The 22068-nt window shown below is 43.5% G+C and overlaps 1 protein-coding gene across 1 annotated transcript in view; it reads left to right on the forward strand.

Annotated features, from left to right (window-relative positions):
* LOC126241313 (toll-like receptor 2 type-1) overlaps positions 1 to 22068 on the forward strand; it is a 149541-nt gene that overhangs the window by 98431 nt on the left and 29042 nt on the right. Inside the window, exons 8-10 of the mRNA XM_049947997.1 lie at positions 5915 to 6102; positions 12491 to 12703; positions 20822 to 20929. Of these exons, the coding sequence (XP_049803954.1) occupies positions 5915 to 6102; positions 12491 to 12703; positions 20822 to 20929 (509 nt within the window). The remainder of the gene's footprint in view (positions 1 to 5914; positions 6103 to 12490; positions 12704 to 20821; positions 20930 to 22068) is intronic.

Here is a 22068-nt window from a genome sequence, read left to right on the forward strand (position 1 = left end):
CTAATCAAGGTTCAAATATCCAATAGTACTAAATAGAAAAGCGTATACTTCATCTACACTAGCAGGCTTTAATAATAAAATTATAGATCTAGCCTTTTCTCTGCGCCCAGCGTGTTGTTTTATGTTCTTATTTGTAGATCCACTTAATGTGAATGCGAGTATTTCTTCTCTTTTCCAAGCGTCAGTTAAGTTGGCTCGTCATAGTTCACATGAAACAGAGAACAAAATTATTTTAACAACGTCCAAAAACGTGTCCTGTCACGGATTGGCCATTATAATGGATTGTACTGTAAATGATGAAAGTATGTGAATGCAGCTTGCCGCTAACTTGGTGTAATGTCTCTCACACATAAACCTGTACAGTAAAGTAAGGGCCTCCTGTTTTATCTTTAGGCTGATCCGTGATAAGACAAACAAACAATTATACTAATGGAGGATTCTGCGTATTTTCTCTAATTTCATTCGCTCTCTCTCTCTGTCCTTTATCTATATACAGTTTTAAATATAATATTTCATTACGTGAATTCAGCCCAATAGAATCTCTGGTGGAGCCCTTCGTCTTAATATTCAGCGGCTGGCTTGCTGTAAAAGATCTTTATATCTATTATTATTGTTAAGCGCTGCATTCAGTTGGGAAAATCGATCGTTTGAACAATTCGTTCATTTTACGACAGATTTAGAATTTCAGATGTGTCCGAAGCCTTTTTGGACGATTTTATAAAATCTCGGTGATTGCAGGCTCTCTTCGTCACAACTGAAACTTCCCCACTAATTACAGGGCCAAGACAGTCATCAATGATTCAGACGGAGAACTCATTCGTCATTCACTCTAGAATAAAAGGGTCACAAACCTTATTCCTGAGGAAAATTGTATATTCAATCCATCTCCATTACACGTTCCGTTTTCTGTTGATTCCAAGTCTTACTTAATTTGCGTTTACAGTTTTTCTCTCTCTTCAAATAACCCGCTAGTGGCACAAACGTTAATAGCTCGCTTTAGCGAGAAGAAGAGCAAATATGTCTCTTTTAGCAGCCCGACAATCTTTCAACAGACACTTCCGAAGCTGACCTCGTTATCCGTCCCTAACAACCATGGAGAATACATATATGTATCTCTGTTCTTCCAAAGAATAAACGTACTAGAAAAATACCTTGGCGTCGACGAGCTGTCGGCGCATATATTACTAGAAAATCCGATCAGATACTTTCCAAAAGTGAATAAATGTGGATGATTTGATTGATAATTATTAATTATTGCGTGGTAGAGGGTAATTTTCCGTGGGGAGATTACACAGAGTGTCCCATAATCATACTGATCGGCTTCCATCAGGACCATTATCATTTTCGTTCATCACGATTACCATTACGCCATAGCATCATTATCACTACCGTAAGCGATAAGTGAAAAGTAATAAGTGCGGCTGAAGATTTCCAGCATAAGAATTCACCCTCATTTTGGCAACGGCCTTGTCAAAGAGGGCGGAAGAATGGAGAGGGTTTTGGGGCACCCTCTTGCCCTTAGGTTGAGAAACAACCTGAAAGGGGGAAGAATCAAGCATAATCAACGGCATGACGATGCGGAAGGCAATGGAAACCACTCCATCAAAGTCACTTATTCTGTACCCACAGGACATGTGGCATGTAACTGAAAAAATTTCGTGATAATCTCTTCACTGTGTAAAGTTTACGTACTAGACACCACTCGGATTCCCGGGAGGGAACTGCGAAGAGGAGGTGACCATGAGAAAACGAATGAATAACCAATGAAACAATAAAGTTCAGTGAGTCGGGGCGTGGAATGTTTGAAGTTTTAACGAGGTAGGGAAGCCTCAAAACCTGGAAACAGAAATTTTAGGGCTCAATCTAGATACAGTGAGGGTCAGTAAAGTGAAATGGAAAGAAGACAAGGATTTCTGGTCAAACAAGAATGGGATATTTTCACAGCAGCAGAAAATGCTGTAACGCGAATAGGAATCGTTGTGAATAGGTAGGTAGGACAGAGAATGAGTTAATGTAAACATTTCAGTGATAGGGTTGTTCTCATCAGATTCCACAGCAAACCAACACGGACAAAAATACTTCAGGTCTATATCCTGACGTCGCAATCAGAAGATGAACAGGTAGTATATGAGGATATTTAACGGGTGAACCAGATGACTATTTAGAAAAGACGAGGAGCAGGCTGAAGCTTAAGAGATTTGTCGGGAAGAATCAAGGCGCAAAATAATTGCATACGGAAATAATAAGGAATGAAGTTCTCTCGGGGTGAAGATACTAAGATAATGGCTAACTCAGTAGGCAGTTCAATGGAAAAGGAATGTACATTTCTTAACAGGGTCGTCGAAGAAGACGGAAAGAAAACGTATGTACGAGAAAGGTAACTGCGAAGAAACCATGGGTAAAAGGAAAAAAAAATGCTTCACTTGATCGACGCAAGGAGAAAGTACAAAAATCGTCAAGGAAATTGAGGAATACAGAAATACAAGTAAGGAAAGCTAAGTCGAAATGGCTACAGGAATTGAAAAAGAAATGTTTGTTGAAGACTGATTCAGAATATGGAAAAGTCAAACTTACATTCGGTGGAATTGAAAACAAGAGCGATAACGTTAAGAATGCTGTGGCACCACTGTTAAATGCAGAATGGCTAGGTGGAAAGTGTGGATTGAAGGCCTCTATGGTGGGGAGCAAGTATATGATGACGTGACAGAATAAGAAACAGGAGTCGATAGGGAAGAGATTGAGGATCCACTATTATAATCTGAATTTAGAAGAGCTTTGGAAGACTTAAAATCAAATAAGGCAGAAGGGATGGACAACATTCCATCGGAATTTTCAAAAATCGTTGTGGTAAGTGTCAATAAAACGATTATTCACATTGGTCTGTCGAGTGTACGAGACTGGCGATATACCTTCTGCCTTTCGGAAAACATCGTCCACACAATTCCGATGACTGCAAAAGCTGACAAATGCGAGAATTACGAACCGTGAGCTTAACAGCTCATGCATCCAAGTTGCTGACTTGAATAATATACAGAAGAATGGAAAAGAAAACCGAGGATTTGTTGGATGACGATCAGTTTGGCTTGAGGAAAAGTAAAGGGCCAAGAGCGAATAATAAGAGTGGATGACGAAGAACGGTGTGGTCGGATTAAAAAGGTTGTAAGACAGGGATGTAATCATTCGCCCCTACTGTTCAACCTACGCATCGAAGAAGCAATGATGAAAATAGATGAAAGGTTTCGGAATGGAATTAAAATTCAACTTGAAAGGATATCTGAGATACGATTCGCTGATGACATTGCTATCCTGAGTGAAAGTGAAGAAAAATTACAGTATTTGCTGAATGGAATGAACGGCGTAATGATTACAGAATTTTGACACAGAGTAAATCGAAGAAAGACAAAAGTAATGAGAAGCAGCAGAGATGAGAAAAGCAGGAAACGTAATATCGGGTGTGATGGTGACGATGTAGACGAAATTAAGGAATTCTGCTACCTAGGCAGCAAAATAACCAATGGCAGACGGAGCAAGGAGAACAAAAAACAGAGGAGCATTGGTAACAAGGGCATTCCTGGCCAAGAGAATCCTATTGTTAACAAACATTTCTGGGAATCTAAGGTGAAGCACTGCACTGAATGGCAGTGGGAATACCGAAACAGAACAGAATAGAAGCGTCTGAGATGTGGCGCTACAGACGAATGTTGAAAACTCGTTGTACGATAAGGTAAGAGAAGAAAGGGTTCTCCGGGAAGCGGCGAGCAAAGGAATGTAGGGAAAACAGTGAGTAGAAGAAGGGACGCGATGATAGGAGACCTGTTCAGTGTCATTTCATTGATACTAGAGGGAGCTATCAGGAGTAAACATTTTAGCGGACAAGAGAGACTTGAGTACATCCAGCAAATAATTGAGGACTTTGGGTGTATATAGTGTTCTGAGATGAAAAGTTGGCACTGAAGAGGAATTGGTGGCGGGCCGGTACCAACGACTAAAAGAAAACTGATTTGAAATTGAAATTTAAAATCGCCTAAAAAGTTTTAGAAATCATAAAAGTTGTCCACCCATGGGTTATTTACTGCGATACTTTTTTAAGTATTTTAAGACATAAATATGTATAAACTTTGACTGAAGACTACTTTTTCACCAGTGCCAGCCAGAGCCTTCTCTGGGAACAGAAAGAAGATAGAGAAATGCGACAGCTTTGCAATAATAAATCATAAAACACCTTTCTCGTAAAACGGCAGTAAGGCAAGACTCATTAAAATAGCACAAAACAAAATAAAGCAAGGAAAGTACGAAGGGGAGATCAAATATGTTTCTACGAGAAAACTTAAATTTAGTAGATACATGGAAACAAAATCAAGTGCGAAGGAAGGAAACATCTTTGCCAGGACTTGGTTGTGGAACTTAACTGAGAAAGGAGGTGGGGCGAATACAGTAATTATAAATTATCTTGTATGTGTTGTGTTTTATGTATTTCCTCTTCTCAAGTTTACTTTGCAATGAAATTATGTTCAAAAATGGGATTATGGTTTCCACCTTGATTTGACTTCTGACTGCTCCATCGCGTCTCAGACGTCTTAGGAACCTCTCCTTCCTTTATAAATATCGATCCTTGCTTGCACATTATTAGAGTGATTAGTTTGGATTCTGTTGTTGTTATACTCTTCAGCTGGTAGACTGGTCTGGTGGAACTCTCTACGCCAGTGTCCATGTCTGTTCATCACTGCCTAAATTTTGCAACTAAACCCACCGAACTAAACACTAGTCATTCTGTGTAAAGAGAGCACTGTAAGCTTTAGGGGGCTGTAGATGGTGTTTAACGTACCAGGCTGTCACACTATTCTAGACAGCTAAAGCACGTTATGCCAGTGACGTGCCTGGTATGTTATGGTCGGTTGTATCTAATAAACCCAATTAGATGGGTCAACGTGGAGACGTGACATAGAGGCAGAAATATGATATGATGTTTGGATAGGTCCAGAATAACATCCGGATTTAATTGCGCGTTTTGTGAGCGGAGTGGTTAAGGGATCAGTATGCACTGGACCGTGTACCACTCACAGTCATGTAACATGGCGTAAGATTAAATGATCTTAACTGTCAGGACAGTGGGTTTCAGTCCCTTCAGGAACTGTTGCTTTCAGTGATTACACGTTCATCTCAGCTACAAGTTTCCGAGCCAACTTTCCGAAGAACTTCTGACGTTGGGTACCTCACATGGGCATTGCTTACGGCGCCACAGAAAGCTTCCGTCTTTAGAAGCCCACAACATGAAGAATCCTTGGAGCAGCTAACTGCAGGCTGTATTGTAGTCTGGCTAATAGCAACTTCGCCTCTTTTAAAAAGCTTGAAGATGTCAGTTGCATCTTCTTCACTAGCAGTATGTGATTATTCTGCGTCTGTGATGTTCTACGGATGACCTCGACCCATTTATTTAGATTCTCGTGAACATTAGCAGGTTACTAACATTATCGGTAACCAAATGGTGCCATCTCTCCCATACTTTCACGCTGTGGACATTCCCGTCTACCAAGATGAAAATAGCGTTATTAACAAGGCTGCGCACACAAGTTCCTGGTTTTCATGAAAACCCACGAACTATGTGGCACCACCGATGGCCCACCAAAGGCTCCAATACTATTTGTTATTATCTTGATAAGCAACAGAGGAGAATTAGCAATCAATATCTCTGAAGATTGACAGTGCTACGGGATCTAGTTATGGCGTACCACAAGAAATTTCTGAGGTCACTTTGTCTCCGTATTCAGACAATTATCGCTGCAGGAGGCAGTGTTACACGGTATTAGAGTGAATATTTCTCCTGGTATCAGTATACTTACACTTATATACTTACATTCACTGCGACCTCTGATGCTAACAAAACCTGAAGCAAATGTTCTGATGTGCCACATAGGTCAACGCGGACCGCCTGTCGCTGGAGGGTAATCCACGGGCCGCGCTGGGGCTCCAGAAGGACAGTACTACGAGCAGAGTGGCAGTCGTGGACCTGGGGAAGAGTATGCCGCTCAACTGCGACCCTTGCACTGCGCAGAGTGCCGTGGCTCTGCAGCTGCGACGATGGCTCCTGCGTCAGCAGAACAAGTAACACTCACCAAACTTACCTCATGTGCTAATGAACGTACTTGAATCAATGTATCATTACCTTCGAAGGGGCAGACGGAGGACGTGGTGTTCCTCGTTGCTAAGGTTTGGTCCCCCTATTGCGCTTAAGAAAACGCTAATTGCGGAAGGATATGGACACGGTCTACAGCATAGTGCACCGCATATTGTTGAGGAACAATCTGCAAAAGTCACTGAAAAACTGAATTTTGCACTCGCGAATTCCGTCAGTACCAAACAGGAAGGTGGGTCCTGGAGCTGCGAAATGCAGGCCAAGTTGGAATTGCAAACCCATACATCAATGATGCAAGTGCTTTTAACAGGTAAACATGATTCAAAAGCAATATGACCTGGACCTTGCAACAGTGGAAGAAAGTCATTCGGTCGGATTTTTCTAGTTTCATATTTTTTTCCAACTTCTGGCCCAGTTTAGTTGCCAATAGTGAAACACGGTGAGGTTTCGATCATGATTTGAGCACCCATATCGTGGTATTCCACGGGCTCCATGGTTACTCTGCAAGTTGCCACTACTGTGTCCATTTTATATGATTAGTTACTTCCCATGATATAATGTTTGTTTCCCGATGGTGACAGTGTGTTCGAAGACGACAAGGCCCCTGTTCGCACAGCTCACATCGTCCACGATTGGTTTTGCGAGCACAAGGGAGAACTGTAGCATTCCATCTGGTCACAAAAGTCAGTAGATGCCAATATTATTGAGCCTTTGTGCTCTACTGTGTATAAAATGGTGCCTTATTGCTGTCCACATCCGTCAGCATTACCTTAACTTGCCACTGTTTTGCGGAAGAGTGGTGTAAGATTCTCCAGAAAAATCGAACATGACGTATTCACCCATAACGTGACGACTGGAAGGTGGCTAGAATGGCAACGGTTTTCCTACACGCTATTAAGTAGAAGTGTCCAAACCACAGCACGCAGACCGCATGCTGCCCAAAGCAAGTACTGTATTAGTGCAGCCCAAGAAGTGAGCATCTATCACACGAGCGGAAAAAAGAAAAAAAAAAACCGATGAAATTCCGTTTTTGTAAATTTATGGTAAATAGACTATTTTCAGTCATAGCTCCCGCCACGCGATTCTGTTCTCTCTTTAGTCCTCCAAACTTTCTTTCTTTTTTTCTCAGCAGTTTGTTATAAGTGTTAGTGTATTGTGTGGCCCAAAAGCTGAAAGGTTGGGCACCCAGGGTATTACGCATGGTAATATGTTGCACTTTGTCCACTCCCTGTTAATGGCTTGGATATCCGCCTGTAACTATTGTCATTTGTATTATATTATGCTGGAGAGTTGTGTTGGAATATTATACGTAGTAGATTAATAATTAGTAGTTTAGCAATTTTTGCATATGTACAGACATTCTTTTGATTCGGTAGCTCTCGATGTAAGCCACACGATAGACAACTGCATAAATTGTGGATCTTGAAGGTTTCCCGGCGCAGTGACTCGATAAAGTTTCGGGATTGCAGCCGGGGGACGTGACATCTTACCATTGTGCTTCGGCTGACATTCATCAAGTCTGCTTAAGGTCAATTGTGTACACTGGAGACTGCCAGTGCACGTCTCTTTGGCTGTACCAAAATATGGCGCGGAGAAGCATGCGCATAGGTGAGCTCCCTGTATCGAGTTCAGCGCCCTGTTCGAATACTGCTCAATCTAATGTCGGTAGATACATGCTGTTCGTTGATACTACATGCACATTCTCTGTCGGAAGACGTAAGCGCAGAGATAAAACGCAAATGTGAAATTAGTCAAATTAACTGTCAATAGACGTGTCATTAGGCATAAAATGTTACCTTTCCGAAGATATTGAACTAATCACCGGGCTCCACGCCTTATCGAATAGAAAGCCGCCGTCGACATTGATTAGATTTCCACCAAACATATTTTCATAGATCGTTTAATAACTGAACCCCATATTAGTGGCAGATTAATCCATGGAGTGTCCAGTGGACACTGGTGTGCGAAGGCGGATGAGATATCATGTACAACGTAACTTTCGCATGCGTCTGAGCTCAAAAATGTAAGCGTTACCGCACTGGCACGACATTCTGTAGACTCCAGCCTTCCGACGTCGCATATCATCCCTTACCGATTCAAGAAGCGTAAGGTTCTTTGTAGGTGATGGAAGTTTACTTTAACATATTGCCGAGAAATTGGTGAAGGGGGGGGGGGGTACACTTGGACTTGAACAGTATCTTCTCCTCTTGGCCCTGTGGGTGGTCACGCCGTGCTGATCTGATGTGGGGAACATCCGTTTTCTTTGTACACAGATCATAGGTGTTCCAGCTCTTTTGCAATGCAGTCTCTATCGGAAGCAACATGTGCCCGATGCACTAAAGTTCGAAGGACACCCATAGTTAGTGCACGTTTGTGGCAGCTAGACGCCTGCAAATACAGGCCTATATGATTGCGGGAGCCTGCGGTTCACAGAATGCCCCAGTGAACCATCCTCTATCAGACTGACCACGGCATCCAGAAACGGCAGACTGCCGCTCGTCTCCACTTAAGAGGATATTCTCGTGGACTGAATTACTTTCAAAAAAAGTTTCCAACGAAATTCAGCTTGCTTGAATTAATTCCATTCATTGGACATGAATATTATTCGCACTGGCGTACATTTCGACAAGTGTGCATGTAGCATCACAATTACGTTCGTTCCTGCACGCCATAGGCCTAGATGGAGCGCTATTCGAGAAGGACGCTAAACTCGAGGGCTCTCATACAGCGGCACCCTACGCGGATTCGTCTTCGTCCCAGTTTCTGTTATAAAGTTAGCGACATGCTCTAGCAATCAGCTGTGGAAATGCTCTCCTGAAGATGGCTGAATGGCTGTCAGCCGAAATATTGTGCTAAAATACTGGTGTCAACCCGCTGCAATCCCGAAATTGTGTAGAGTAGTACATAAATTGCCGTGAAATATGGCCTGTGTAAACGGACCGATCGAATCTTCTGGATGTTTGATATTGCCTAGCAGGAGGACATTATTCAAAAGTGGTTCAAATGGCTCTGAGCACTATGGGACGTAACATCTGAGGTCATCGGTCCCTTAGAACTTAGAACTACTTAAACCTAACTAACCTAAGGACATCACACACATCCATGCCCGAGGCAGGATTCGAACCTACGAACATACTGGTCGCGCGGTTCCTGACTGAAGCGCCTAGAACCGCTCGACCACACCGGCTGGCGAGAACATTATTCATTTAAAACAATACCACAGCCTGAAATCGTTTCACAATACATAAACACACATGATAAACACTTGAACTTGTGTTAGGTTAATGTAAACTACACAAATTGTAATTACTGAATTTAATGTTATTGTGTACTGTGGTGGCAGCAATAGGTACGCCGATACTCACGCACCATAACTTTTCACTGATGTTGCAGCACATATAAATCACTGGATATGGGGTAATAATGAGCTATTTCCTTTTTGTAATTGATTACACTCGGGGAATGCAATTTAAACCACAAAATTATTATTGCCTCCAAACTCTACACACTGTAGAGAACTTGGTTTGCCTATTACACACACTGATTCACAAAATATAAATGTACTGGTAATTTATTTATTTATTTATTTATTTATTTAACCTGGCAAGATTAGGGCCATCAGGCCCTCTCTTACATCTAACCAGGCATTCTACTTATTTTACATTCATATGTTTTAGTAGGCATGTTAAACTACATCTAGTACAAAAAGTGAAATAAACAATTTGAAAGGTACACCTGGAAAAATACATACATATAGAGTTTATATTCTTAGATCACAAGTACTGTTATAATTAGACATTATTGAAGAGACAGATTTTAGATAGGTGTGCTGGCAGCAGGGAGTATGAGGGAGACTCATGGTGAAGGGAGGAGAGGAATAGAGACATGATGAAACATAATTAAGGAAATATAAAGGAAAAGAAGATTGCGTGGCTAATAGAGATAGATGAAGAGGAAGGCATCTCAGGAGCAAGATAGCTTTGCTATTTGACAGATGAGGGGATTGCCCTTGTACAGTAATTTTGTGGAGAACTTTATGAGGATGATAGTAGGAAATGCTTCAACTTCTTCTTAAAAGCAGCAGGAGATTGAATTTTGCGGAAGGTAAGGGGCAGTTTGTTCCAGAGGCGGACAGCGGCAACTGAGGAGTTTGCAAAAGTTTTTGTTTTGTGAGTGGGCACAGTTAGGATACCAAATAAGAGTGACCTCGTGTTTCGATTATGGTGACATGACAGGTTTTTAATCTCTGAAGCAAGGTACTGGGGTGCTTGCGCGACGAGGAGTCGGTGGAGTAGACATAGAGTGTGGTAGTCACGCAATTTGTCCAGCCGCAGCCACCCTAGCTCGAAGTATGAAGCACTAACATGATCATATCGGCGAATGTTGCAGGTGTAACGCACACAGGCATTCATGGTTAGCTCTAGCCGTCTTTTGTTTTCACTACTCATGCCTTGTTGAATCACATCACAATAGTGGAGGTTCGGTAGAACGAGTGCTTGCACGAGCTGGCGTTTCAAGTCCTGTGGAAATATGTTCCGAAACTTTTTGAAAGCATAGAGACAAGCAGACGTCTTTCGGCACACTGCGACTGTATTCTCCGCCCAGTTGAGATGCTCATCCAAAGTTACACCCAAGTTCTTCACTGTTTTCTGATATGGTATTGGAGTACCGTCGAGCAGAATAGGAGGTAGCCGTTCGCGGAAATCTGAACTTATTAATTTCTGATGGGCTATTAAGATTACTTGCGTCTATTTTGCATTTAGTTTAAGCCCCAGGTTTTTCGCCCATGTCACCACTGAAGACAGATCATCATTCATCTGAGCGATTGCAGTGTTTACATCTTCAGGTCTGACGCTTAGGTAGAGCTGGAGGTCGTCGGCATAGAAATGATATTTACAGGAGGACAGAACCGACGAAATATCGTTGACATATAAAGAAAACAAAAGTGGTCCTAAGACTGATCCTTGGGGCAATCCCGAGGAAACATGTTTCCAGGAAGATTTTTCATTTACGCAGACAACACATTGCTGTCTGTCTTTTAAGTAGCTTTCAAACCATCTCATTGCACTATCAGAGAAATTAAGCTGTTGCATTTTTCTGAGCAATATGTCAAAGCTAACAGTGTCAAAAGCTTTGCTGAAGTCCAGTAGCGTCAAAATTGTTGCCTTTCGATTGTCGATGGCATATTTCAGGTCATCAGTTACTTTAATTAGAGCAGTGTTTGTGCTGTGATGTTTACGGAAACCGGATTGAAATTTGTCATAGAGGCTGAATTCATGCAAGTGTTCAGTGATTAGGTCATGAACAATATATTCAAGTGCTTTGGAAACAGCAGGCAGTATGCTAATTGGTCGGTAATCACTAGGCAGTTGCGGGTTTTCGATCTTAGGAATGGGTCGAATTAGGCTTCTTTTCCATGCAGTGGGATATATGGCGTCGGTATAACAACCACTGTTCATAATAATACTCTTGTTAGATAACTTCTAGTTCGTTGCTACCGAAGTGAGCTCACCAATGGACCTCATCAGTTATTGAGATCACAATACCCCGTTGGATGCGGCTACTGGTCCCTTCACACCTCGCAGTTGGCACAAGCAACTCGTCGCAGTTAACACAGCATTGCACCATGCAGTTCCATGTACTTCAGTGCAGGAAACCGTACTATTTTGCCGCTCACAGCCCGTCTCCGTCGAAATACCGCGTCTTACAAGCCTTAGTGTTTATTTAGTTTGTAGCCATACGATAAACGAAGTCCATATCTGTTTTCAGCTCACTTCTAAATGTTCTATTAGCAACGTTACCGTAGCACATACTGGCAGTCACTTTTACGCCACTTAACACTTGTTCTGCCTCAGAGCTACGCCAACGTACTTCTACCGCCAATATTAAGCGCCAACCTGTACACTGTTCTCATTCTTGGGGATCCCCCCTCCCCCCCACACGTAAACATTATTTTACATTACACCAAGCTCTCTATTTACAATTAAACATACAATAGCATTAGAATATTCAATTACAGTCATTTTCATATATTAAAGTAATATTACATTTAAATTTTTACTACACGTAACAATATTACTAAGTTTAATTCTTTTGTTATTTCGCTATCAGAGTGCAACACAAGCCAGGCACTGTCTCCCGCATAGCGGTCTTTACTTTAGCTGCCACCAGGCGGAAGCACTTGCGCTTTGCCTTCGATTCTGGCCCACAGATGGCATAAGGGTCCACTTTCTCTACCGTTGCGCCTTGACTATGCCTGGCATTCACTAGACAGCACATTGTCACATTACACGTAGCAAAGCAATTGCGCTCGCAGTGCTTCCTTTGGTGAGTCTTAATGTTGACACCCTCGGTCAGTGACTTGCTAGATGGACCCCGAGTGGAGCGGCCAACGGAGCCGCTGTGCACGGGCCCACAGGAGCATGCGGGTCACGCCCTGCTGCTGGAGTCGGCGCTGGAGGACAGCTCCAACTGCCCGGGCTCGCCGCGGAACGTCGCGCTCTACCTGCTGCTTGCCGTCACCGTGCTGGCGCTCCTCGGCGGCATCGGCGCCTTCTGCCACTTCCGCAGGTGAGTCTCGGCCCCAACGTTGTATCTGCCCATTACAAGCGGTTCTTCAGCTTCTCTTGGCGTGCTTCTTGACGCAACAGTTCAACGATGAACGGCTGAACGTCAGTATCCTACGAGCATGATACACACATGAAAAAAAGTTTTACATCACCTCAGTTCCGAGAGTTCCGGAACCTGTACAGAAAATCGGAACAGAGATTAACATAAACATGATTTCCGCCCTCTTTATTCCTCATGAAAGCCACACATTGCATATTCTGCCAACATTCAGGGAGGCTTTCAGAAGTGGTGGTCCAGACTGATATACACACCGGTACCTCTAATACCCAGTAGAAAATCCCCTTGCATTGATGTATGCCTGTATTCGTCGTGGCACAGTTTCCACAAGTCCATCAAGGTAGTGTTGGTCCAGATTGTCCCACTCCTCAATGGCGATTCGGGGTAGGTCCCTCAGAGTGGTTGGTGTCTCACTCGTCTATAAACAGCCCTGTACAATTTATCCAAGCCATGTCCAATACGGTTCATGTCTGGAGAACACTATTCGAGCGAGTCGTTATCCTGAAGGAAGTCATACCCAAGAAGTGCACGATGAGGGCGCGAATTGTCGCCCATGAAGACGAATGCTTCGCCATTACGCTACCGATGTGGTCGGAGGATGGCATTCATGTATCGAAAAGCCGTTAAGGCGCCTTTCATGACCACCAGCGGCATACAACGGTCCCACGTAATGCCACTCCAAAACAGCAGGGAACCTACACCTTGTTGCACTCGCTGGACTGTGTATCTAAGGCGTTCAGCCTGACCGGGTTGCCTCCAAACACGTCTCAGACGATTGTCTGATTGAGGGCTTGTGCGACACTCCTGGGTGAAGAGAACGTTGGGCCCATCTGTACCGCGCTGCATGGTATCGTGGTTGCGAAAATGGACCTCGCCATGGGCGTCAGGAGTGAAGTTGCGTATCATGCAGCCTATTGCGCACAGTTTGAGTCGTAACAAGACGTCCCGTGACTGCACGAAAAGCATTGTTCAACATAGTGGCGTTGCTGTCAGGGTTCCTCCAAGCCGTAATCCGTTGTTAGCGGTCATCCACTGCAGTAGTAGCTCTTGGGCGGCCTGAGCGAGGCATGTCATCGGCAGTTCCTGTCTCTATGTAAGAACCTCCATGTCCCAACAACATAGCTTTGGTTCACTCCGAGACACCTGGTCACTTCCCTTGTGGAGAGCTCTTTCTGTAACAAAGTAACAATGCGGACGCGATCGAACCGCGGTATTGACCGTCTAGGCATGGTTGAACTATAGACAACACGAGCCGTGTACCTCCTTCCTGGTGGAAGTGATCGGCTGTCGGGCCCCCTTCGTGAAATAGGCGCTGCTCATGCATGGTTGTTTACACCTTTGGGTGGGTTTAGTGACATCTCTGAACAGTCAAAGGGACTGTGTCTGTGATACAATATCCACAGTCAACGTGTAACCTCCGCACACGAAATTAATAATTGAAATTATTAATTTTATTATGGAGCCAAGTGTAAACCCCACAGAAATAATAATTAAATGAATTTTTTTATATTGTAACCTCTGCACAAAATTGATTTTAATGTAACCTCTGAACAAAATTGCTTCCCATTTATAGTCTCCATGCAGAAATGCATTCACATTTAATGTTCCCACAAAATTCTTTTCTCATTTAATGTTAAGTTCGAAACAGAAAAATTCCTATACACCAAAATAATAAAAAAATTAGTAACCTGGTACATTTTATGAGGACAGCAGCGCTGCCCTTCGGCCCTGTATTCTGAATAAAAAAGTAAAAATCCTTACCTCAATAAAAACTGCAAATATATCTGCTCTTATGTAGAAATTTTTTGGCACAGCTTCGTGCAATGCTGGCGTACATTTTTTTCTGATTCTTGGAAGGAATGATCTTGCATTGGAAATATTCTTTAAATTGAAATGAATGCTTTTCTTTAAAAAAAATTACTTTATATTATAGAAATTATTATTGGGGCATTTTTTGAAAGAAATCAAATGACAATTAATATACATTACTAGATATGCGCAAGGCTGCTTCTTTACCTTCTACAACAATACTCATCCTGCAGAGTCCCGACCAGAGCAGACTGCCGACACGCGCGGGCACGCGCCGACCACTGCATACTACAGAAGACTAGCACGGACTGACTGACGCAGACTCGCGCCGACTGACTACTACTGTCGACTGACGCCGACTGACGACAAGCAACAACTAACTACATACTACTCTCTGGTCAGAGAGTCTGCCATGGCTCGCCCATCGCCGGCAATGCATACGTCTTACAATCGTCTATCTTGGGAGTTCTGGGAACCGGGGTGATGCAAAACTTTTTTTTGATGTGTATATTTCGACGAGCGACTAGACTGCCATCATCAGGCGTGCTGATGATGGGGCGGCGTTTTTATCTCAGCGCTTAGGCCTAGAGCGTGTACCGGAAGACGTCTGCCGACTCGTCATGTCTCCTCTCAATGGACTTTAAAACTTTCTTCGACGAGAAGCTGGTGATGCTACAGCATCGATCTCCTTTTTTTTATTTATTTAATTGCGAAGCGTGAAAGGAAGAACCCGCCATTTGTGTCTCGTGGATGGGAACGAGCCACGTGAGTTCCAGCATCCGTTCTACGCCACAAGCAGAACCTACGAGGCATTTCATTGAAGTCACAAAGAGCTGAGCTCCGTATTTGGTGATTTTTATATCATTTACATCTGCTTCTACATATATACTTCGCAATCCACCGTACGGAACTTGGTGCAGAGTACCCCGTACCACCACTAGTCACTTCCACTCGGAAATAGAGTGGCGGAGAAATGACCATCTATATGCCTCCGTATGAGCCGTAGTTTCGCGTGGTTTCTCTTCGTGATCCTTACGCACAATATACAGCCTTTCTGGGGGTTGTAAAATCCTTCTGTGGTCCGTTTCAAATGGCAGTTCCCTAAATTTTCTCAACAGCGTTCCTACAAAAGAATGCCGCCTTCTCTCCAGAAATTCCCATTTGATTTCCCAAAGCACGTCCGTTACAGTTGCGTGATGTTCGAACCAGCCAGTAGTAAAACCTGTAGCCCACCCCCGAACTGCTTCGATGTCTTCCTTCAATCCGACCTGGTACGGACCGCAAACACTAGAGCAGTTCTCAAGAATAGGGCGCACTAGCGTCCTATATTCTGTCTCCTTTACATACGAACTATGCTATCCTAAAATTCTCCAAATAAACCGAAATCGACCATCTGATTTCCCTATCATACTTCTCACATGCTCTTTCTATTATGCCTAGATACGTAAACGATGTAACTGAGTGAAGCAGGACACTGCTAATGCTGCACCCGAACGTAGAATACGTGGCGTGAATACAAGCTGCTTCAAAGTAGCATCACATTGAAGATCCCTCGGAAACGTGTCGTTTTACTAATGATTTGTTATTCTCAGGTCATTCCCGTTTTCAAGAACGGACGTCGAACAGATGTGCAGAACTATAGACTTATATCTCTAACGTCGATCAGTTGTAGAATTTTGGAACACGTATTATGTTCGAGTATAATGACTTTTCTGGAGACTAGAAATCTACTCTGTTGGAATCAGCATGGGTTTCGAAAAAGACGGTCGTGTGAAACCCAGCTCGCGCTATTCGTCCACGAGACTCAGAGGGCCATATACACGGGTTCACAGGTAGATGCCGTGTTTCTTGACTTCCGCAAGGCGTTCGATACAGTTCCCCACAGTCGTTTAATGAACAAAGTAAGAGCATATGGACTATCAGACCAATTGTGTTATTGGATTGAAGAGTTCCTAATAACAGAACGCAGCATGTCATTCTCAATGGAGAGAAGTCTTCCGAAGTAAGAGTGATTTCAGGTGTGCCGCAGGGGAGTGTCGTGGGACCGTTGCTATTCACAATATACACAAATGACCTTCTGGATGACATCGGAAGTTCACTGAGGCTTTTTGCGGATGATGCTGTGGTATATCGAGAGGTTGTAACAATGAAAAATTGTACTGAAATGCAGGAGGATCTGCAGCGAATTGACGCATGGTGCAGGGAATGGCAACAGAATGTAGACAAGTGTGATGTGCTGCGAATACATAGAAAGAAAGATCCCTTATCATTTAGTTACAATATAGCAGGTCAGCAACTGAAGCAGTTAATGCCATAAATTATCTGGGAGTACGCATTAGGAGTGATTTAAAATGGAATGATCATATAAAGTTGATCGTCGGTAAAGCAGATGCCAGACTGAGATTCATTGGAAGAATCCTAAGTCCGAAAACAAAGGAAGTAGGTTACAGTAATCTTGTTCGCCCACTGCTTGAATACTGCTCAGCAGTGTGGGATCCGTACCAGATAGGGTTGATAGAAGAGATAGAGAAGATCCAACTGACAGCAGCACGCTTCGTTACAGGATCATTTAGTAATCGCGAAAGCGTTACGGAGATGATAGATAAACTCCAGTGGAAGACTCTGCAAGAGAGACGCTCAGTAGCTCGGTACAGGCTTTTGTTGACGTATATCTCGCGAAGAGACCATGAAGCGAGGTGTAGCAAAGGTAATGCAGTGAGCCCTCATCTACGATCTACTCTCTTCTGCAAGAAGGAAGTCAGTACCAAGACAAAGGTATCTGTGCACCGTTAAATCTTTCGAACAACTTTGTTGTATAGGAGCGAAAGCTGCGTGGATTCAGGTTACCTTATCAATCTACATCTACATCTACATCCATACTCCGCAAGCCACCTGACGGTGTGTGGCGGAGGGTCCGCCGGCCGCCGGTGGCCGAGCGGTTCTGGCGCTACAGTCTGGAACGGCGCGACCGCTACGGTCGCAGGTTCGAATCCTGCCTCGGGCATGGATGTCTGTGTTGGCCTTAGGTTAGTTAGGTTTAAGTAGTTCTAAGTTCTAGGGGACTTATGACCTCAGCAGTTGAGTCCCATAGTGCTCAGAACCATTTGAACCATTTTTTTTTTTTTTTTTTTTTTTTTTTTTTTTTTTTTTTTTTTTTTTTGCGGAGGGTACCCTGAGTACCTCTATCGGTTCTCCCTTCTATTCCAGTCTCGTATTGTTCGTGGAAAGAAGGAATGTCGGTATGCATCTGTGTGGGCTCTAATCTCTCTGATTTTATCCTCATGGTCTCTTCGCGAGATATACGTAGGAGGGAGCCATATACTGCTTGACTCTTCGGTGAAGATATGTTCTCGAAACTTCAACAAAAGCCTGTACCGCGCTACTGAGCGTCTCTCTTGCAGAGTCTTCCACTGGAGTTTATCTATCATCTCCGTAACACTTTCACGATTACTAAATGATCCTGTAACGAAGCGTGCTGCTGTCAGTTGGATCTTCTCTATCTCTTCTATCAACCCTATCTGATACGGATCCCACACCGCTGAGCAGTATTCAAGCAGTGGGCGAACAAGAGTTCTGTAACCTACTTCCTTTGTTTTCGGACTTAGGGTTCTTCCAATGAACTTTCAGTCTGGCATCTGCTTTACCGACGATCAACGTTATATGATGATCCCGTTTTAAATCACTCCTAATGCGTACTCTCAGATAATTTATGGAATTAACTGCTTCAGTTGCTGACCTGCTATATTGTAACTAAATGATAAGGGATCTTTCTGTCTATGTATTCGCAGCACATTACACTTGTCTACATTGAGAATCAACTGCCATTCTCTGCACCATGCGTCAATTCGCTGCAGATCCTCCTGCATTACAGTACAATTTCCCATTGTTACAACCTCTCGATATACCACAGCATCACCCCCAAAAAACCTCAGTAAACTTCCGATGTCATCCACGAGGTCATTTATGTATATTGTGAATAGCAACGGTCCTACGACACTCCCCTGCGGCACACCTGAAATCACTCTTACTTCGGAAGACTTCTCTCCATTGAGAATGACATGCTGCGTTCTGTTATCTAGGAACTCTTCAATCCAATCACACAATTGGTCTGATAGTCCATATGCTATTACTTTGTTCATTAAACGACTGTGGGGAATTGTATCGAACGCCTTGAGGTTACGGATATGAAAGTAGCTAGGATGATTGCAGGTACTAGTAGATGGGAGCAATGACAGGAGGGTGTCCACAATGAGGAAATCAAAGAAAAACTGGGAATGAACTCTATAGATGTAGCAGTCAGGGTGAACAGGCTTAGATGGTGGGGTCATGTTACACGCATGGGAGAAGCAAGGGTAGGAGGAGTCGGGGTAGACCACGGAGAAGGTACCTGGATTCGTTTAAGAATGATTTTGAAGTAATAGGCTTAACATCAGAAGAGGCACCAATGTTAACACTGAATAGGGGATCTTGGAGGAATTTTGTAAGGGAGACTATGCTCCAGACTGAACGCTGAAAGGCATAATCAGTCTTAAATGATGATCATGATCATGATGATGATGTAATATAACTTAGCTGCTGCTGTCATGTACAAGACGTAGCGTAGTTGATAGCCTTGCATATAGATAGCTGTTCTTCAAAAATATATGTCCTCCTTTCGTTTCCTCAGACATTGGGAGGTTCTTATTATTTTGGTAGTATTATCTGCAATAGTCGAGCTATTTGCTATAAATAATGTATTTACTGAAATTCTTGTTGCGTTGGCCAACGAATGGAGTGTTTTCCCAGTGACATTCAACGTGACTGCCAGTGTACCTCAGAAAGTATACACAAGGCGTTTCGTGTTGCTGAAGTTTGTGTTAAAGATAAATACCTATCTTTTGGTTTTATGGGCTGCCTCTTGTTTGTATTGTGCCGGCAAATATGACTGCATAGCATTTCAAAATATATCACTTTCCATTCGAATGAGTTTACGAAACAGATCTCCTCCTGAAACGTTCCTCGAGAGTGATGGTTCTGGATATTTAGCATGCGTAAACAAACATTAAAAACTGGCTCTGAGCACTATGGGACTTAACTTCTGAGGTCATCAGTCCCCTAGAACTTAGAACTACTTCGAACCTGCGACCGTAGCGGTCGCGCGGTTCCACGAGACAGGATTCGAACCTGCGACCGTAGCGGTCGCGCGGTTCCACACTGTAGCGCTTAGAACCGCTCGGCCACCTCTTATTTCGACTTACACAAAAATTACCCTGTCAAACTACTGACAGAAAAGAGAGAAACCTTTTAATAACGGCTCTCTACGTTCGGAAGAACGGCAGTTTGTAAACACATTTCGCCTACAGTCATTTAGAAAATGATCAATAATTTGTCAAACATGGCTGCGACCGTCAACACAGTTTTCAAATTCACCAGAGAACAACTTGGTCATGAGTCGTGCCTAAAGTACAGAAAAACCCGCCATTCCAACTGCGGGAGGCTGCATCGGGTCTGGAAACGTCTGAGGCAAAAAGTAAACTGCCAGTTCTATGGCCCAGGAGTCAACAGCTAGCCACTTGACCACACAGCAAGCTGGCACTATAACTATATTTTCAGCCATAAGCACATTAGTGTGAGGTCCTGCCCAACTAAAAAAAACTCTTGAACGAACCACTCTGCGAAATTCTGCAGCGTTTTGGAAGGCCTACCAAATGTCGTCTCACCTGCGACCGCGTCTTCTTGTAGGTACGCTTCAAGATGAGAATGTGGGTCTCCCGGGAGGCGTGCGCTAGCTAGTCCCTGCAGTCGCACTATTCTCAGTGCCCTAGGTGGCTCAGCAGGATATAGCGTCTGCCTTGTAAGCAAGAGAGCGCGAGTTCGAGGCCCGGTCGGGGCACACACTTTCAACTGTACCCGTTGACTTATATCAACGCCTGTATGCAGTCAGGGGTATTAATTTCACTGTAATTTCAGCCGGCCGAAGTGGCCGTGCGGTTAAAGGCGCTGCAGTCTGGAACCGCAAGGCCGCTACGGTCGCAGGTTCGAATCCTGCCTCGGGCATGGATGTTTGTGATGTCTTTAGGTTAGTTAGGTTTATCTAGTTCTAAGTCCTAGGGGACTAATGACCTCAGCAGTTGAGTCCCATAGTGCTCAGAGCCATTTGAACCATTTTTTCACTGTAATTTCATTCTGCCGATGGTATCTGTTCTCTAGGACATCGCTGTCTCAAGGTACAACACTCTCCGTGATGTACAACCAATGTTTCTGTTCTTACAGATATGAAATAACGTACGTTATCCACCTGATGAAAATGCGACGCGAGAGAATGGCTGCCGAGAGGCGCAATCCAGCCAGCTACAAGTACGACGCCTTCGTCTGTTATAGGTGAGTATGGCAGTTAAACTCACTGCTCTGCGAAACTGTTTAGGGCAGCAGTTTATCTGTATTTCCTGTTGTCACATCAATATCGTTGTATAGGAACTCGCCTCAGTTTAAGAATTCTTTTAACATGCGACACAAAGAGATATCAGTGACGGATCGAAGAGGCATAGTGGTTAAGTCAAAAATCACTTCATCGGGAGGATCGAAGTTCAGAACCGCTTAAGGCAATTAAGATAGGCCTAAGTCAATTAAGCTGGATGCCGAAAGAGTTCCTTTGAGAAGGATGCAAGACGTCAGATACTGTTGAGAAACTCAAGTTGATTATCAAAGTTGTTCTCAAAACTCGTACTGGTCTTGGAACTGTCGTTAGCATCTACAGGAAGTGACTGAAGGACAATGAAACCACCAGCAGGAGACAAGATGCAGAACGTCTATGACTCTTCAGTGAACTTGAAGGTCGGAGGCTAGCCCTGGATAGGCCACCTGCCCTTTGTGCGGATCTGAGACAGAGCACAACGCAGGCGCAGGTGCAAGGGTTTCGGAGCACACAGTTTAAGATGGAGTTCATACGCAGACGATCCCCTTGCGTCTTACCATGTTCACCCAACGAAACCGTCAATTACAATTACAGTGGGCACACGGACGGCTTTCCGGACTGGGAAGGAGCGCCTGGTCACCGTGTGTGGCGGCGTTTAAGAAGGGAAATATTGTTGTTGCTGTATAAATGTTTGGTTGTTGAATCAGTTTCTGGCTTTTAGAATGTTGTTAATGCTGTCTTTCGCCGTTCTCAACACTGGCTCTCTATTTACTTTTTAGCCCCCAGAAAGTGATTTAACAAAACGTGAAGCCTGTAATTAGAGTTCCTAGCGCCCACGTCATCTGAGAGTACCATTATAGCTGCAGCTTATAGCTCTGAGGAATTAGGAGATTGTCCGGGATTTATAATCAAAAACGATATTTCAAAATAGTTGAGTATATTCTGAAATTCACTGATAAAAAAAAACACAAGTATCCATACAGCCTAACTAACAGAGCAGTTCAGAGTCTAATGCGCTGATGCAACTATAAATGTCCGAATTAAATGTTAAAAATAATGCTCGCCATAATTTAATGAGAATACTTCATCAAACGCCACGCTAAAT

Source organism: Schistocerca nitens, chromosome 1 (assembly GCF_023898315.1).
Source record: "Schistocerca nitens isolate TAMUIC-IGC-003100 chromosome 1, iqSchNite1.1, whole genome shotgun sequence".
In the NCBI taxonomy this organism is placed as follows: domain Eukaryota; kingdom Metazoa; phylum Arthropoda; class Insecta; order Orthoptera; family Acrididae; genus Schistocerca; species Schistocerca nitens.